The sequence below is a fragment of the Pocillopora verrucosa genome, chromosome 13 (genome assembly GCF_036669915.1).
Source record: "Pocillopora verrucosa isolate sample1 chromosome 13, ASM3666991v2, whole genome shotgun sequence".
Taxonomy (NCBI): Eukaryota; Metazoa; Cnidaria; class Anthozoa; order Scleractinia; family Pocilloporidae; genus Pocillopora; species Pocillopora verrucosa.
This window is the reverse complement of record NC_089324.1, coordinates 11,540,154-11,559,130: the sequence shown is the minus strand read 5'-3', so window position 1 is coordinate 11,559,130 and position 18,977 is coordinate 11,540,154. Positions and strand designations below refer to the sequence as shown.

Below are 18,977 nucleotides of genomic sequence, written 5' to 3'. Positions count from 1 at the left end.
AAAAAATATTAGGAGAAGCTCATCAGAACTCAAAGAAAAAGCTAGTTGACTCCCTTAGGCGCAGAAAATCATTAGTGAGCGTGATTGCACATAGCACGACGAAGAAAAACCAATGCAATGTCGGATTACTTTCAATACTCGTTTGAAAATTGCTCTCTTAAGAGTGAAAAATTCTGTGTTCATTTTCATATGTTCCAAATCAGTTTTGGAGATTTTTAGCAATTTTTCTGATATTACAAAATGTGTTCTTATCCCTTTTTCTAATGTATGATGACAATTTTTTCTGTCGTTAATTCTCTTACAGAGCTTTCAGTGGATGAGTCACGTGTTGCCCTCAGTGGACAGTATTCACAATGTAAGAATCTGTTTGAGAGGGTGTGAATTTTCCGGAACTTAATCGATAAGAATGTGTTTAAAATTGTGAGTAGTATTAGTGAACGGTATAAGCGGGCAGTATGGTTCTCAGAGAGAAAGGGATTGCGTACCATGTGGTACAGAGGAACCAATCATGTGGTAGGATTGGCATTCAAGATTGCGCTACATCAATTCGCCATCTTGGATGCCAATCTGGCCGTATGAATGGGGTAATTTGTTATTATCAACTGAATTGATAACGTAAATTGGCCGCCATGAGGAGTTTCTAAGCTGACGTTTCGAGCGTTAGCCCCTCGTCAGAGTGAAGTTTCAGTTTCGCTCTGACGAAGTGGTCAATTTACGTTATCAACTCAGTTTATAATACCAAATTACCCTGTTATACTCTCCCGCCGACGCAGCACCACGGTTTCTTTAGAAACTTACCCCCTTTGGCCATATGAATGGTTCATATTTTACCCTGTGATACATAACCCTCTTCTTTGATATGGCTGAGTACCATAGTGCTCCGTAATACAATTGGCGTGACACACAATACTTTAGGTTGAGTGTCGTTTGTGAAGTACTGAGGAATTGTACTCACATTGGAGTATTTTTTCTGTTTCAGGTTGGTATTTATTGTTTATGTCTCGTGGCTTCTAATGGATTACCTAAGGTGGGTTTTCATATCAACTAATAGTTTTTTTGAAATTTGCCGTGTTGCGGTATTGAATGGTCAAATTTGTATGGTCAAATTTGTATGGCCAAAGGACAATGTGTGTGTCTGAAAGCATCTGGATTGTGCGTCGTGAACTAAAACCCGAAAAATCACAACAGCCAAAACATGGACAGTCCCAGATAACTTTCAACGCCTTATCAACAAGTTTCTAGGAGATCTAAAGAAGAGTGGAACCTTTGCCCTGAAGTTATACTCAAGTTGTGTTTGTTTCTTTAGACAAGCTCCGGCGCTGTTCATATACACGAGACAAAACAAAAGTTCATGGAAGGTTCTCTTCACCCAGCGAACATTTTGATGTGTCCCGAAACATGCGTCACAAATCTACCTCAGCCAAGGCAAAAACACCCTGGTGAGAATCAGCTTATGTTGCATTACGCGTGACAAGCGTGGAGTGTCTGTTTAAAGTTAGGGCTTTTTATTAAAGAAAAATTCAGAGATTGTGTGATAAGCAAAATTATAGGCATTCATACAGTTGAGAATGCAGCACTGTGTGGAAAGCAGAACTACAAGCATTGCATGTGAGAAGTAAAAGTTGCAAGGGCCATTGTATGTAGGCAAAATACAGGTGCTGCTTTACAAACGAATATTCAAGGACTGCGTGATAGGTGAAATACAGCTTTGTGTGACAAGATGAATACATCATGTCATATTCTAGAGGTGAACAGCGCTGCAGATCATAAGGACTTCGCTGTTTAACATTATCTTCAGTTCAAGGCTGGGTTGAGTGAAATTTGTTTCTTTTCCTCAGAGCCTGGTCCTGCTGCCACCATGGTCGGTAATATTGTAATGGGGACAAGAATAGGAGGAGCCGCTGGCCGAGAGATCGCAGACATAGAGGAGGACAGCGATATGGCGAGAAAGGTAACGTAACTCACATAGCGCTAGCATCTTGAATGAGTAAACACTTCTTTCGTTTCTGTTATAGCAGCCTTACAGCAGCTTAAGCTGTGACCTGAAGGTATTTTCCATATGAGGATTATTAACGCCTCCTTTAGGTCAAGGTCGTGTGACATACCTAAACAACTTGTAATTTGAAGGGAGACAGATTACGTCGGAGCCACAAGGAGATTTTCACGGGAAGGGACGAGGGGGATGAGGTAACAAATTTCGGTGGGTTTAAGTGAAGTGAAAACAATGAAGGGAAACATGGAAAACTTTTCAGCCGGAGGGAGTTATTGTCATTAGTTGCAAAAGTTCTTGTAGCTAGTACCAAAGAGATGTTTTTAGACCTAGAACATAGAATGACTCTTTAGATCAGAGAAGCGTGATGAGCTTTGACATGAGTGAACAAAATACTCTCTCTACCTGACTAACTTTGCGTAGCGCAACTATTGGAGTGATATTTTACAAATATAAAAATAAAATAAAAGAGGCAATGTCGTATTCCCTTATGGGCTCCTGGCAATGTCAATTAAATGGGATCATCGTATTCCAAACGTTAGCAAACCTAGATTTTTCAACGGAAGACGACATGAGTAATATCGAAACATGTTTTGCAAACTTGAAATGTAATTTTACGTTTTGTTCCGCAGTATCAGTTCATGGCTGAGATTCTCAAGTGGAGGGCACAAACCATGCCTGATCAGGTGTTATTCACACTAATGAATGCCAAGGTGAGTCACTATTGTATTTAGAGGAGCGGTTTGATGGAAAGTCACCAACTCCGTCGAAAGCCTGGTGCTAGCTAACGTAAACAGTGTGGTGAATCGATGGAATCTAAGTAAACCATAACAAGCCCTGGAATGCACGCGCGAGAAGAAAGCTTGTTAAGGTCACAGAAAGCGCGGGAAAAGTCTCATGACCACAGGCGAAACACCTAGTTTGTGGTTTATTTATTGCTTAGGTTTACTTGGTTGATAATTTGCTCTAAAACGTCAGTTGTGCTTTGTGTTGTTTTATTTCAGGGCACTGTCTCAGCGTTCTTACCAACCCTCAGCTTCATAAGCGAGCCGAACGCGTCGCGCAGATGGCTGTGGAACAAGGTCGTCTTAGTTCTTTTGACAACGTAGCTCTTCTTTTCAATCACCCCTGGTATGTTTTAAGTCTCGTTGCTCGTTTAGAATTTCACAGCTTAAATTTTCAAAAAAACCTCTGTTTTGCGTCATCTCGTTGGGAAGGATTTCCACCTTGTCACAACGACTACATTATGGTAATTACAAATAGTTTAAACTGTGTTGGCTCAGCCTACCGCACGTGAAGCAACACAGGATAGCAAACAGCTACCTGAAACCAACTTTAATGAAAATGCGATCATGGCTGAGCCTCGTAACGCTCGCAGCTGAGCCCCTTAACCAATAAAAAATTGTATATTAAATAATAACGACCCCAACCCGAGAAAATTGGTTTATAACGAGATCATTCCATCGACCGTCCGCATATGCTAACAGTTTGAAATGCGGCAACAAAATCTTGGCAGTATAACTGTATTCTCAGTGTAGCCCTTATAACATGACACCTTCCTTTTGATAGGAAATGTTTAATGTGGTTTTCGTAACCTTTTTTGCTTACTTGGCCGTGTCCTTCTTTCTTTCTAGGTGTGGACTTCATAGTTGCAGTCTTTTTGCTTGCCTCTATGCTGGTATGATGTGATTGGCCTTTGGTTGAGTTTAGAAATAAGGGACCGCGAAACCATCGTATGAATGTGTTGAGAGAAAAAGCTATTTAGTAGTTCTCTTGGGTGTGACATTCCAACAAACAATTGCCTATGGGATAACCAGTTTCGAAGCCATTTTCATTGAGTTTCGAGGCGGGTCATCCAAGATTGCCAATGGTTTTTCCTGTTGTCTCAACCAATCAGACGAAAAAACCATTGCCGCTTGGTCTTTTTTGTTTCCAGTTGCTTGGAATTTTCACTGGCCTCATGCCAGTATTCCTGTTGTGTATTGCTTTGGTTTTGTTTTGTTTTTATGGAAACTGGAACTGGGTCCAAATCGCTTTTGTTATTTTGTGGCCATGAGGGTTTTATTAATTCCTCCCTCTTTCATTTCTTAGGTCTCATTCCAGTTCCCGTCCGTCCCCCTCACGCAAACAACATCTCCTCTACCCCTCCCCCGTCAAAATGGTCATTGACGTCAGCAAATCACGTGCAGTGCTAACAACTCACAACATCGCTACGGCGTTGAGATCCAAAGAAGCTGTTGGCGTAGTGGACATAAAATCATGGCCCACTGTGGTGGAAGTCGATGATGCCCCCTAAGAAGAAGCTGAACAATCCGTACAGAGCTCCTACACCGGAAATGATCGCTTATCTCGATTTTAGCGTCTCTACTACCGGAATGCTGTCTGGAGTGACGGTTAGAGTAGATGGACGCTTAGCATGTTCTGGTCTAACTTCAGGCCTTGAGGTGTTGCGCAGGGAGGGGAGGAGGGAGGTCCGTCCTTCCATGTCGGTAGAGTAATATAGAAATTTGAAAATAATCCCTCTAGCAAGCAACCTTGTACTGAGAAAAGATAATTTTATCAGTAGGAGATATTTGTTGATACAACACTAAATTCTCTAAGCCGGTTTGAAGAAATGAATAACACTAGAAAGGGAATTTGATTTAAATCTCAGTAGTTTAAGGAGTATAAAAAAACTTTTGTTTCATAGTTAGTAATTCCTTAATTTTTATCAACCATCCTTTTTTATTTTGGTTCTTACCACCTCAGGTGTTTTTTTCCTCTTAACGAAATGTTATTTTAGGTTTCCTCCAATTTTTTGGAACGTCTAGAAACGTGACTCAAAAATTTTGGTTACCAAATGGTCACGCAATAGTAGTGTACACTTTACATTACAAATCAATTGGAGCTTTCGTGTGTCACGCAAGGTTACCAAGTTTCTTTATTCTTTTCTTCACAGATGTCACACGCCAGCAGTGACTGCATTGTGTCGCTCTATGATTAGCGTGTGAGCTGTATCCTTCTCGTGACATCGCGGTTTGTCTCGACCCTTACTGTGGTTTAGGATTTCTACTCTGGTGTTTAACTGGGTAAATAACAACCTAAACACTGAGAATTTTTAATTATTCGTGTGTAAAATAAATGTAGATGTGACTTATTGTTTTATCCATCCTTTGCTGTTTTCTTTTCAGTTCATTCACTGACAATTCTTTCAATTTAACTTTTAGTGTCTATTCTGGACACCATACAATCCTCATACCTCCAGGAGACCTGGAGACGAATCCCGCTCTTTGGTTATCAGTAGTTAGTCAGTATAAAGGTGAGTTCTGTTCCCTGTTATGAATGATTCTCCTTCCAAACCCAACGAAAAAAGTATGAAGTTTTGCTGACTGTGTTTGTTTTCCTTCCCAGTCCGCGACACGTTTTGTTCTTACCCTGTTATGGATTTGTGTACCAAGGGACTGGGGCAGTCAATACCGGCGCTCAAGGTATTGTGGATATTTGTTTGAAAGAAGACACGTTTCGAGGAAGGTATCAGATTGATTTTTCGCCAGTGTGAAAGCTGAAGAATACGAAGAAACCGTGATTATCCGCCTACAGATTTAATGTTGTATCACTAGGCTACAAAGCTTGTGGAAAAATAACTTAAACGCCCTTATTCGCTTAGGTCAGCGTTGTTGAAAACGGTTAGTGTGGGAATAGAGTGAGGTGGTGATTAAATCATATACCCTCCCAACCTCCATGTTTGATTTTAGGGTGATACTGTAAGGAGAGATTAGATGCTCGTCACTCCTAAATGTCAAAAAGGGTTAATGTTATGTTATGCCTATTTGTTCTCACAGTCGAAGGGTGTCAATTTAACTTGTGTACGTAACTGTGTAGTGGTAGACGAGGAACGCCCCAGAATAAACCTTACCACAGCGTTTTCTACTCTGTTTTCTGTCTGGTCTGGGTCTTTCTGCTCGAGCAGTAAGCACTTCATTTGGATGCAGAACTAATGTTGCCATTTGCACGCAGGTGAGAATTCTCTAATTTGTCCATTATAAGCAATGAAAGGTGTAAGAGCGGGCACGCGCCTTGTTGACCCGCACTCTTGTTGGTTAAGGTACTTGCGTATGCAACACGCACGCATGTTCTATCTCACTCGCTCTGTGCACGTTTTGTTTCAGGGTGCATCCACGCCCGAGGCATCCAGCGTGTATGTGGACACGAGAGCCCTAAGAAATGACAGGTGAAATATGAAAACAATAATACTGTCACTCTGTTTAGACGTCTGATTGTGTTATGTCATCAAATTCTGATTCCTAGAAAGACTCATGAGGAATCTGTTGATTGTCGTAACACGATATCCAATTGAGCCTCAGAAGTCACCCGGCATTGTGTTGGTTTTGTTCCATTTCGTTCTGTGATTCGTTTTAAGAGCCGATCTTCTCTCCTAAACAATCAAATGAAAAAAACTTTAACTAAACGCGACATATTCAGCCGCATTTTTACACGCGTAAAAACCGTTCACACGTATTCACATTAATTTTTTTCTTCTTGCGAGTCAGACAGCGAGCAGTCCTGATTTCTCGGCTTAGTCATTTGCACAAATTAGCGAAAATAGCGCTCGAGCTCTGGAAGCGAGAAGCGTGCGCACCGTGCCCTCGGTGTTTGCGGTGCACGATTTATTTCGCTGACTCGCGCCACGGACTGAATAAGACACAGCGATAGCGCTTAGTGTAGTTATGATTGGCAGTTGTGAGTGCTTTAGCTTTGATAGCGTCATTCGGATATAATGAGCTCGTAGTCCCCAGATTAGTTTACAATTAGCGCATATTTCTTCAGGTCATACGATAAGCATCTCTTTTCATGAGAACTTTGGCAATGTAACCGTATTTTCACGTGCCTTGTCTTATTTTTGTAGAGTCACTCTTGTAGAACGAGGAAGTCCTCACAGTTTATGCTTATTGGAATCTGGAAGGTGAGTCTTGGCAAGATATTATAAACGAATGCTCGTAGTCTTGACACCTGTTATTTTCTTACAATAATTTTGTTTTGGTTTGGTTTTGGTGTTCAGATTTTGCCCGGTGTGAAAGTAGTGATCGCCAATCCAGAGACTAAGGGCATGTGCGCCGATTCGCATCTCGGAGAGGTACGTTATTCACGAATTATGTCAGTAATTCCCACTAATCAGCACTAATTACAAGTCATTTGTTATAATGTTGTAGATCTGGGTCACTAGCCCGCATAATGGCAGCGGTTACTTCATGACAGGAGAGGATACGCTAACAGATGACCGCTTCAACGTTAAGTTGACAACAGGAAGCACGACGGAGACTGCAGTCCCGTACGCGCGAACGGGATACCTGGGATTTATCAAGAGAACAGATTTCACGCAGACAGATGGAGGTGGGATGATACACTGCATGTATGATTAAGCTTTAGGAACTTTAAGATAAACTTTGCACTTTCAAACAAAAGCTCTCAAAGTGGTTCTACAAAGCAGTTTTCCTTGTTGTGCAATTTGCTGCAGTCTGAAATTAGACTACGAGCAGTCTCTCCTTATCAGCAAAGTCCGTCGCGCTAGTCAAAAAAGATTCCATTTTAACGTACCACATGGAGTTCAAGGAGTGAGGCGCCTACTTTTCATGCGCTTTACTTCCACGGTTCTGCGTGGCGTGCTGACATCTATTTTTTTTTCACTGACTGTTATTGACTCGCACGATGGACTTCACCGAAAAGCAGGGACTGCTCGTTGTCCAGTCTGATATGCTTGACGTACTTAAAATTGGAATGTTTCAACTACTCGTTGCAGCAATTTTCATATTCAATGCTACAAAATGCCCTAAACATTATTGAACACGGCTAGCTTCTACTTAAATAATTTTTTTAACGGTTACTATCCTTTCACTCTTAACATCTGAGTAGTTTTATTCCATGTAGATGTTACACATTTCTTTGTTAGTTATTGATCCCGTTGCGCATGTGTAGTTGGTTTGAGTTTGGCCAGTCGCGCGCCAATTTTCCTGTTCAAAATTTCATAGGAGAACCAAAGGAACGAGCGCGCAATATGCAAACAATTGAAACGTTCGAACACGAAGTTCAGTTAATTTAGCTGTGGTTATCCTGTTGACTTGACAATCTGTTTTGAGCTTTATCGCAAAAAAAGTAAACGGTTTAAAACGGCGTCACTTAATGACTTCGGCGGGATATTACTTGCGCAGACGCTAAACAGCTAAGTTGAAATGTAACCGCTTTTTTGTAATTTCTGTCGCTTAAATGTTTTTGTTGCTTTTATTTTTCAACAGCCCGGCATGACGCGTTATTTGTGGTTGGCCCTCTTGAAGAAACATGATATTGCGTGGTATGAGGTATCACCCGGTAGATATCGAGAACACAGTGACGAGATGTCATCGCTCAATCTGTGAAAGGTTAGTGTGATACCCTCGCACTTGAGTGTCTTGTCTCCTGTTGCATTTATCCATCGCTTCGTTGCAGATAAAATGGAAAAAGTCACCTTAGTTGCGGGCCGTTGGGTATAAAATAATGACTTTTTGGCCATCACATTTTTTCTTTTATTTCATTTATTTATTTTTCTTTTACCCTCCCCCCCCTAGTGCGGTCTTCACGATGACAAACCTACTTGTGGTAGCAGTGGAGCTTGATGCAGATGAACGCGAGGCACTTGACGTGGTTCCGCTGGTGACGACATCCGTACTGAATGAACAGCAACTTGTCGTAGGGGTGGTGGTAGTGGTTGACCCTGGTGTAGTCCCGATCAATTCTCGCGGAGAGAAACAACGGATGCATCTGAGGGACGGGTTCCTGGGGGACCAGTTGGATCCTATCTACGTGGCGTATAATATGTAGACACCTCACTGCTTAGTTTCGTAATTGAATTATGTCGTAGTTTTTTTAAATGACAATTAATAGACAAGTTTGAAATAGACTGTAGCGCTAGGTTTAGGTATAAACTAGCGTTTAGTAAGGCAATTTAGACAGGAACTACTGTCACGCGTGACGCGAGACCGTCACCTTACACGCAAACCTGTCGCGTGAGATTTTTTTACCTGGACGATTTCCATTGTAGTGAATCAGGTAGAGGCTGTTAATGTGGATTTAATAGCCTATGTGTTGTCGTACCCTCCTCCCTTCTCCCCTCAAGGGGAAACGGAACCCTTCCATTTCTTCTTGGGAGGGAGGGTAGGGCTACACGCAGGCTAGGATGTAAATGCTTTATAATGAGAGAATTCTCGAATATAGTTTGCGTTCGACATAACCGCGTTGTTCATCGAATAATTTATGATAATTTTTTGAACTGGTTGGTTAGCGTTAAGCAAAATTATTTTCATGTCACACAGTAGAAAGCATCATTATAGTAATAGAATTTTTCACAGTGCGGGGAAACTGTGTTTTTTTTTTTCACCAGGTATTCTTAGTGGATGGTGAACTGCGATTCTTTTTCCATGATGTTGTAATGTGGTAGATTGCATAGTAATTTAAAATAGTTCGCGTAAATAATACGTCTAAGAAAGTTACAAATTAATCTCTGCAGAACATGAAGGTGTTCATATCTCTTCGGCTTATGAACAATTATCTCCACAGTCCTATTTATAACAAACATTCATAACTAACTGATTAATACTGATCGACTAAACCGATCAAAAAATTCGATACTCGCGCAACAGCAGGGCTCGAGTTTGATTGAGTTCCCTTAGAGTAATTTTCAATTGAGTGTCGAAAGTACTCCGGGGTTGCATTGGGTTTTATTTCACTTTGCTTTGCAATCTATCTACGGGAGAGGATGTTTCATCTAATTGAAAAATAAAAAAACTAGGAAAACATATTTGTCTTTTTTCCAAACTGATAGAATTAGGAAAAAAAAATCATCGATTACTGGGGCAACGAAATCATTTCTTCTTTGACCGACCTAGCAGGCGAATAATTGATTTTCTATTTTGTAAATTGTTACGTAGTATTTTATATTGTTTTGAGACGAATTCTGCAAGCAATGTTTGATCTTATATTAGGACTTTAGATAGTTGAGTCCTTTGTCGACAGACGTACGACTGTCCCAAGTGAGATAGTGTGTTAAAATTTCTTGTTTCTAGTACGGTTTGACAGAACTGCAGAACAAATTTGTGAGGTATTATGTAAAGAAGCATGTCAGTGGTTGCTTATATTTTTATGTGTAAATAATAAAGACAAGTCTAGACGACATTTTGGTGGTATTGCAGTGTCCGTTTTTTATTTTCAAGGGAATTTCACAAAGTTTAAGTGGTGAGTTTTCAAAACGTACTCTCCTTAGGCCGTGCTAACGGCACGAAATTTGCATAACGAATCCCGACATTACTCGTTTCAATACTTCGCACATACACGAGTTGAAATTAACGCCAGTCCATCCGGATAGGCCCACTTATCAAGAAATCCACATCGACCGATTTCATCGTCGACAAAATATCTGCTTTGTTAAGTCTCCACGTTCGTTAAAAAAAATGGCTTTTCGGCTCCCTTCCTTTCGGACACAGTTTTCTATTTTCATTTTTCTGTTGCATTCCTAAGGAAAACGCGTCGGGGACTGGTGGTGAGAAAATCTTTCTCAGGGTCATTTGAGCTCATTCTCAGCTGTATGGTCGCCAAATAACTTGAGTAGGTCATGCATCGGAAATTGCATATGGGGGATTATTATATGTAAAGTATAGGACATTGTATGTTTGAAAAGTATAAGACATAATATGTATTGGAGATAATAATTCCCCATACATGACGTACTTACCCCAAATAATGACCTTAGGCTCCAGTGCCTGTCGATATGAATTTGTCTGTGATGCATGTCGAGGAGGGGGATAGGAAGGCGAGGGAGGGAGGGAGAGGCTAATTTCTTTTCGCAACCCCGCGATCTTCTTCGATCGTGTGCTGTTTAAAGCTGCCGTAAGAATTGTGATAGAAGTGTGATCCGACATAAGTTTGTGTTTTGTGGTTTCGCATGGAAAAAGTATGGTTTCGTTGGTAACCGCTTATTATATTATAACACCTTCTTGCCTCTCCCCACTCCCACGCCCGCCCCCTCCCCCCTCCTTATGCATCTACGTCATAACCGTGAAAAACTTAATTATGGTAATTTCATTCACGGCAAACGTTGTCATCCAATATACTGTCTAATTGCCTCAAAATATTTGAGTTATGAAGTAAGGCTTAGCTGCGGAAAAGCATTATTTAAGACGGTTAAAAAAATAGCATGGCGTGACTTATTCTAATTGAATAGTTAATATAAGATAGTAACTAATTTTTTCGTGATGAAACAGCCAATAATCCGCATCCTTTAGTGTCAAATGGAATTTACAAATATGAACAATAATTATCTATTGAAACCGCTAGTGTCCTATGCATTCCACAAATGTCAAAACGTGTTTCCGTCGTATCGAAGGAACACTGTAAACAACGTTTGAAAACCAAACATATTCTTCAAACTGAATCACTTTCGCGTATATTTGACTTTGGGATCCAAGGTTGTTTAACATCGCTGGCTTCGATCGATCGAGATAACCTGTGAACGCTTTCCCAGCCGACGAGGAGCTTACTTCGTAAGTATATAAGAAAATTCCTGTTTCTGGTAACAAACATACGCTACAGTTTTCGACGAGGTTAAATGACTAAATTGTGTTTTAAACCATAAAGAGTGTCGTATTCCAATGTAGCGATCTTAAAATCCTTCTGTCAATATTTCGTGAGCTTTGTAAAACATAACTAAATCGCTGTGGCTTTGAGTTTTTGATTCACGAAGGAGTTACAGGATTATTTAATTACCATGAAGTTGATCTTTCAGGCTATTGAAAACCGAAATTCATCAGATTTGCTAGCCTTGCTTTGAAATGCACTGAAATGTCGTAACAACAGCAAAACAATACGAACAGTTCCTTCCAATTAATAGTGGCGATCCAGCCACGACTTCGTCTCAATGATTCTTTTGATGAGTATCTTTTGAATTATGTTTTCTGTTGACTGCATTTACCTGATATGTTCATGTTTCAGCTTTGAATTCGAAAACGTAAGTTCATTTTCAGAGCGATGTATTTCGCCCAAGTCGCTAAAATAGGTTTTTTTTCTGATCAAATCAAATCAAATTTTCAGGCAATCTGGGGTCACTTCAGATGACGAAGTCGCCATTGTTATAATTATATTACCCCCGTTATTAATTTACGATTTTATTTTCCTGAATTTGAAGGCAACACAACACTTTTGGCCGATGTAACTGAAACTAGTCGAAGCAAGTTATCTACTAGAATACGGTAGAGGGAACGACGCTTTTTCATTGAAAGAAGAGGATGTATATTTATCGGAATCTTTTTTTCGGAAAAAATATAAGTTTATTTTTAAATAGGTAATATTCTGTTCTTCGAAATTAACCCAGTGAAGAAATTTTAGCGTCACGTATGAGGTGAATCTCAACACCTGAATGTTTTCCCACGCCAGGTAACGCAATCTTTGAAGTGTAACGCAATTCTTTGAGCGTGGCTAAACGTTCTACAAAAAGAAATTAATGGGTGATTGAGATTTTCATGAAAATAATCAACGACGAAGACATCAAAAACATTTGAAATGCATCAAGAGGGATTAGAGGGGAGGGGCGGATACTGAGTGTGAAGGGATGTTCTGACCTATATTACAAACCCCACCCCCCAGCCTTTCATATTGTATCCACCACCTTTAACCAACTTTGGTATACCTCCAATTGATAGAAGCCTATATCTGCTGGACTTAAGTATAGTACAAGAGCTCCTTTCAAGAGTAGCCTGCTACTACCATTAAGCCTGCAGACCAAGTTTTTCTCCCTTTTTCCCCTTTGAGTGAGGGCAGACGCCAGATCAGCGTGAGGGGTGTCACGTGTAAAAGAAGGAAAGTGTGATTCGCGTTTCTTCGTGGTCTTACACTCACGTAAGCTCCATGAAATATGCTTAGAAAATAGATGATTTAATAATCTTTAGAAGAGCAACAAAAAAGGATAAAAAGTATCGATTGCCTTGCGAGCTGTGTACCTTTATAACCTTTTAATTATGTTATTTACAGGTAAAGGTGCCAACCATTTGTCAAGAAGAGGGGTAAAAATGAACTCTGAATCCTTTGAGAGAATTCAAACCTCAGTCATTCAAATTCTTCGGCCAGTTGCTATACTAACAGACTTAACCCTTTCCATACCTGAAGTCATGGAATCTCTAAGCTATGATATTCCTTCATACCGTAGACGGATCCCTTTGGGGCGGGGCATTCCCTTAATAAGGTACAGGACAGTGAAAGAGGGAAGGAGTGGGCTCTAAGGTTTGTTTCGAAAGACGACACTTTTAATTTGCTCCTTTTAATGCCTCTTTTTTTCCCTTTTTGTACTATTAAACATTTCTCTTTACCCTTATAGTTTCCAAGATTTCTGACACAGAAATGGAACCCGCACCATCAGGAGATGTAGAAGATACTTTGAAACGCATCAACTCACACCCAGGTGTCCTCGGTCTGATTGTACTGAACCCACAAGGCCTTGCAATTAAGTCCACGATGGATAACGCAACTACACAGCTTTACGCGAGCAATTTTCAGCACTTAACGAGTTTGGCACGAAGTTGTGTTCGAGATCTGGACCCGCTCAACGATCTGAAATTTCTTCGCGTGCGTTCACGAAAGTATGAGATCATGGTAGCTCCGTCCGGGGATTATTCGTTGATTGTTATCCAGAACCCTAATCAGAAGGATTTGTAATATTAGACCAATATTGGTGCTTATATGGTCATGACATTGTGCAAACCCCTTGGATCTCTACGGGAAATAAGTGTTGATCCCTTAAAAACTATGAAATTGATTCCGATAACGGACCGATAAAATTAACAAAACAGTCTATAAATCTTTTACAAATTTTAATAAATTTTACAAAGTTTATATAGGTTACAAATCGGAATGAAAGATGAAAGTAACGTAGATTACTAATAAAATTGCTATTTCATATGTTTTATAATCATAATTTAATAAGCTATTGAAGACTGCAAACGTAAGGGTGAATATCTTTTTAATTCTACCATAAAAAGCAGTCCTCAAATAAATTGAAAGGTATCATAGACTGGAACATGTAGCAAATTATTTGTTTGATGCGTTGCGTGACAAGAGTGTGATGTTATGCGTTACAGTGGTGATTAATCAGGTGCTCGAAGAGGCTGATGAAAAACAAAACATCAGGTGGCCTTTTTTCACCCCTCCCCCGCCCCCTACCCCCACCGTCCACACTAAGTCCAAATCAAACATGGCTGATCGGATCGCAGGTGGCCCAAGGTCCAGCAGCTGTGAGGTGGTTATCTTGCGAAAAAAGAGTCGTGGCGAAGTTTTAAGAGTTTGTATGGGAATATTTACGACCGCTCTTAGGTATAACAAAGATACGGTCAAATTCTCAACAAAAATACTTCACCTTACATCCACATTACATCGCTTGTTATCTGACCGCTTACTGAGAAGAACCCATGTTAGCGAGTTATCCATTTCTAGGTTTACTACGTACAAAAGAGGGCTTCTCGCGAGCTTATGACGTTAGCTTGCCGCAATAATGAGACGCCTGCACTGCAGGCTACACAACTGAATGTTAAAATGACAGATATGTTATCTGCAGTCGGCATTTGTGTAGAGTTCGTTGAAGGCTTGAAAGCTATGTTTAAATCAATTTAACAAATAGATTCCAAGTTGCCGTGCGTCTGTTCAGTAATAGATCACAGAGGACGTCAAAATGTAGTAAGAACATCAGCGACACTCGGCTGCGCCTCGCGTGCCACTTTTTTGTTCTTACCACATTTTGACGTCATCTGTGATCTATTACTGAACAGACGCACGGCAACTTGGAGTCATATTTGTTAAATTGATTTAAACATAGCTTTCAAGCCTTCAACGAACTCTTTTCAGTTTTGCGGAGGGTTAAAAGAACATCCAATCACTGGTTTACTTTTCAAAGCGATTAGCAAGAAGAAGATCTGTAAATCAAAACAATTGTAGTCACTCCTGTTTCCACAGACTTTGCTGCAACCAAAATCGATAAAGTAGTGTTATAAATGGCAGTAAGGTCAATATATTGGGATCTAAGAAAGAAGAAAACTTGCCCAGTTGTGTTCACTGCCGGGTCACTCATTAGTTTGACTCGCTCAAAAGAGTCACAAAACGTGAAAATTTTTGCACGAAGTAGCCTGGCACGTGAAACAAATGTAAATAAACATAGGCAATATCGAAGTGCTTCGAGAAACTTCAGAAACAGAAATTTTAAGTGCTCATTTCAAGAAAGTAAGAACATGATCAAAAATAAAAGGAACACTTCTACAAGATCATTTTCCAAACACACCATCACCTCTGTGTAAAAGTGTGGGTTCAGAGCAAACGCTTAATTTATCTGACCGCAGAGCGTGTTTCTTTGTTGCACTCAAAAGTGCGGTCAGTCATACGAAAATGAAAATACTACCATCAATCATTCAGGAAATATTGCTCAAGCAATCAAATTAGGGAGTTTTTTTCTTTTTTAAACCCGTCCAATCTCTAACCAGATAGCTTAGAATAACTGGTATAAAATTCAGCCCAGAAATCAATGGATAGAAAATTAAGCGTACTGCTTACCGAGGTTCCTTGCTTAGCCGCGAACAAAGGGCAGGTGAGATGATATTCGAGTCAAATTCGTGGAGGACGTGCCAACATGCGCGCTCGATGCTTCGATGAAGACCCTCTCCTTTTGTCCGCCGATCACGTTGGCTATTGAGTCCAACCGCTAATACTAAGCCTCCAGGAGATTAGTCCGAGTGAACGAGATCACACGTGAAAAAAGGGTGTGTTTAGTTTGACTTACGTTTGTGCTGTTTTAGAAAAAACCGAGGAAGTGATGGTGTGATTGGACTTTCGTACCCTATTTCTTATCACATGCAAGAAACATGCGCCTGTTGACCAAAGAATTGTTTGGAATGCCCTAAAAATATCTTCAAACTCCTTCAGCTTTAATTTTTTAATTCATCATAGCTATCGTTTATACTCGTTTTCATCACTACGTCTAAACATGTCTCCTGCATCTGGACAGATTTAGAAGGTTTCAAGTTAGATTTAGACTTCCGAGACTATTTTTGGTGTAGACAAGCAGAGGAGAATTCATTATCTCATCATGTGTTGTTTGCAGCTACTTTGAAGGAAGAAAGTTTTAAAGAATATCACGCAACAAATAAATTTTTAGTCTGCACGGCGGCTGTATGAGTGAGAGGATAAAAGAAAAGTTGATATTTGGTATTCAAATGAAAATAATAAAATCAAAAGACTGTCATGCATCACGCAAAAAATATATGTAAATTAAGTTAACATGTGATCAGGAAATGCTTTAAAGGGTTCGCAAAGAGATTTCACAGATTTCGCACTTTTGTTTGACATTCACAATAGTGTATGTAAATTTTTCATTAGGAGTCATACAAAGCGGTGTTACTCACATAAGCAAAGATTAAGTTATTTATTCGTGTATTTTGTGTTAGTCTACTTTGCTGGCTTACAATTGGCCGAAAACTTAGCCTGGAAACGTCAAAATAATACATGCATATCTGCATGGAAATCAACATCAAGAATTCTGGTCATATTTGTAGCTTTTCAGAGGGATTTAGGTACTAAAATCGCTGAGGACTAATTTGGAAGTGCTTGGAAAGGAAAGATCGTCTTCAAGCAAAGGAAACCGAAAGAAGGTGAATGAAGATTGCGTAGAGAGCTGGTCGTTTCAATATTATTTTCGCCTAAATTAAGATGATTTAGTTGGCACTGTAATGAGTAGCGTCTTCCTGAAACCAGAAAATAATATTGAAGTAAAAGACATAAGAAAGTCCAATCTCACGAGATCTTATTCCGTAATTAATTAAGAATTTATGATTTGACAAATAAATGGCTGGCGTGACAGAACACGCCACCTTCACGCCCTTAACACACCCCTTCTTATTGTCTTAATAGCCAATCAAAATTGAGTTGCAACATCAGGTGGTTTTGAGCACAACGCAGTTCAAATTCATAACACGTAATTTCTTTTTTTATCTGAATGTGAAATTACTGCTTTGATAGCCGTTTAAAACTTAAGTGAACGAATCAAAAGACTGCAGAATTCGAAAAGTTGTATTTTGACTACACGAGGACGGAAATTTAAGCACGTCTAGTCTGTTGACTGCGAATGAGCCCACGGCGATTTCATGTGGACAGCACGTGAACAGACATCGCAAAACAATAACAAACCTTCACGCCACACGCGGGCAGGAAAACTGTGTCACGTTGCTTGAAACCATAAAACAATTAGATCGCCATCGTTTCAGGGTTATAGACGAATTGTCCGGAAGAACGAAAGCGTTAGACCTGACTGACATTTATTTGTAGCTTCAGAGAGGCGAACAGAAACTTTCCGCTGTTGCTGATACACTAGTTTGACAACAGGAAAAATTTGGGGCCCATCCGTTCGCAGCTGTCAGTTTCAGTAGTTCCGTCGAAGGAAGAAAATGGAATCTTCAAGGCGTTTGAAAACCGTTGATAACTCTTTCGTGGCTGTCATGGAGCAGTTTGTGAAGACAGTCGACAGAATGGATAACACCGTACTCATCCCTATGAAGTTGATAGATTTGCCTGTGAAAGAGTTAATGCCGACGAGCGGGAAAGACTCCTATCTTCAAAATAACATGAACATGAGAGCTTTCTACTTCATGGTTAAAGCATTGAAAATTAAGCTGTCACTGGGATACAGTCCGCCGACTGAAAACGATGCGAACATGATTCCCCTTGAGAGAGAAATCCAAGACTCTTGCCAACGGTTAAATCAGCTTACTTTGCTGGCAAGGTACATCAAAACATCAGCGCAAAACCTTGGTCCTAACCATGAGCTGCCTTCTTTCAAGGACTTCAAAGCCAAGACGACATTGGACCCCGAAAACTGCCTCGTGGAAGCTATTAAGAGGTTTGCTGACGAAGTGGAATCTATGGAAAAGTCCGTTTTGTTCCCTCGTCTCCTCGAAGACTACAGTGTGAACGAGCAGATGCCTCAATTTGACGAACAAGCTAAAACTCTACTCGATGTTTTCGTTTTGCTCGAGAAACTTCGCACTGAGTTGCTGTCAGGCTCGCGGAATTTCGAGCTTCCAGACCCGAAACTACACCAAAAACTGTCGGAGTTGTTCCAAACGTTTGTGCAGTATACAACTATGGCTAGAAATCTTACGGCTCGTTATGAAGAGGAGGTGCGATGCTTTTGATTTGAAACTGAACTAGAAATAAACGGGCGTTTTTACACACTCGAAAGGTGCGCCAAATCGTGAAAGATTTAACTCGATTATTGTGCTAATTTTCTAGGCGCTCCTGTGCAAACTTCCTGATTTTTTTTGCGAGTTTGCCAACGATTAGATTGATTTTGTTTAATATTGAAAAAGAACTTGATGAGTTTTTGTAAAATTACAACTCGAAAGATGCTCTTGAATATTGTAATGTAGTATTACTACAAAAATTTTGAGTGTATTTGTCGGACAAGAATGTACAGAGAAGTTGCGGTACAAAGTTTCGCAAGAAGTTGTAAAGATTGTTGTTTATAACACGTTAGTAAGTGTAAATTTATAGTTTAAGCAGAAAGGATGCTTGTATGCATACCGTAGAGGTAATGCAACGAAAATAAATTCTTTTCAAAGGTAAATCTATGTTTATTTATGAACCGAAATTATGAATAAGTAATTACGTAATCTTCAATGTATGTTAGCAACTGTTTGCCACATAAATCGCCAAACACGGAAAGAAATATTTTTCATCAAGAGAAAGATCCTGTTTCTTCACAGGATACGTTTAAATTAAAAAATTTCGGGTTGGGCGGGCAATTACGAAAATTTTCAGGCCCAATATGGCCCAATTTAGAAGATGACAAATGCTTCCTTGTGTGGAGGTGAATTGTTTACTTCTTCAGATATTGATCACGTGTATTGAAGCGAAAACTTTCACGTACATGAAATATGATCGCGAACCACGAAGTTCC

At 40.0% G+C, this 18,977-nt stretch overlaps 2 protein-coding genes across 2 annotated transcripts in view; both read left to right on the top strand.

The window, feature by feature from the left end:
• Positions 1-10,169, top strand: part of LOC131798993 (disco-interacting protein 2 homolog A) — a 32,430-nt gene extending 22,261 nt beyond the window's left edge. Inside the window, 25 exon segments of the mRNA XM_066160179.1 lie at positions 305-355; positions 980-1,027; positions 1,307-1,439; positions 1,839-1,951; positions 2,623-2,703; positions 2,995-3,007; positions 3,010-3,132; positions 3,625-3,647; positions 3,650-3,668; positions 4,082-4,138; positions 4,141-4,277; positions 4,279-4,414; positions 4,943-4,967; positions 4,969-5,058; positions 5,197-5,288; positions 5,381-5,457; positions 5,812-5,910; positions 5,912-5,986; positions 6,139-6,200; positions 6,876-6,931; positions 7,027-7,103; positions 7,180-7,360; positions 8,260-8,298; positions 8,301-8,382; positions 8,569-10,169. Of these exon segments, the coding sequence (XP_066016276.1) occupies positions 305-355; positions 980-1,027; positions 1,307-1,439; positions 1,839-1,951; positions 2,623-2,703; positions 2,995-3,007; positions 3,010-3,132; positions 3,625-3,647; positions 3,650-3,668; positions 4,082-4,138; positions 4,141-4,277; positions 4,279-4,414; positions 4,943-4,967; positions 4,969-5,058; positions 5,197-5,288; positions 5,381-5,457; positions 5,812-5,910; positions 5,912-5,986; positions 6,139-6,200; positions 6,876-6,931; positions 7,027-7,103; positions 7,180-7,360; positions 8,260-8,298; positions 8,301-8,382; positions 8,569-8,821 (2,142 nt within the window). The 3' untranslated portion in view covers positions 8,822-10,169.
• Positions 10,170-17,057: 6,888 nt separating this feature from the next.
• LOC131799034 (uncharacterized) lies at positions 17,058-18,644 on the top strand. Its single transcript, XM_059116701.2, has one exon. The coding sequence runs from the start codon at positions 17,467-17,469 to the stop codon at positions 18,211-18,213; it is 747 nt and encodes a 248-aa protein (XP_058972684.1). The 5' UTR covers positions 17,058-17,466; the 3' UTR covers positions 18,214-18,644.
• Positions 18,645-18,977: the final 333 nt, after the last annotated feature.

Coding starts and splice junctions, on each gene's coding strand:
- LOC131799034 (XM_059116701.2), top strand. CDS start 17,467: ATGGAATCTTCAAGGCGTTTGAAAACCGTTGATAACTCTTTCGTGGCT.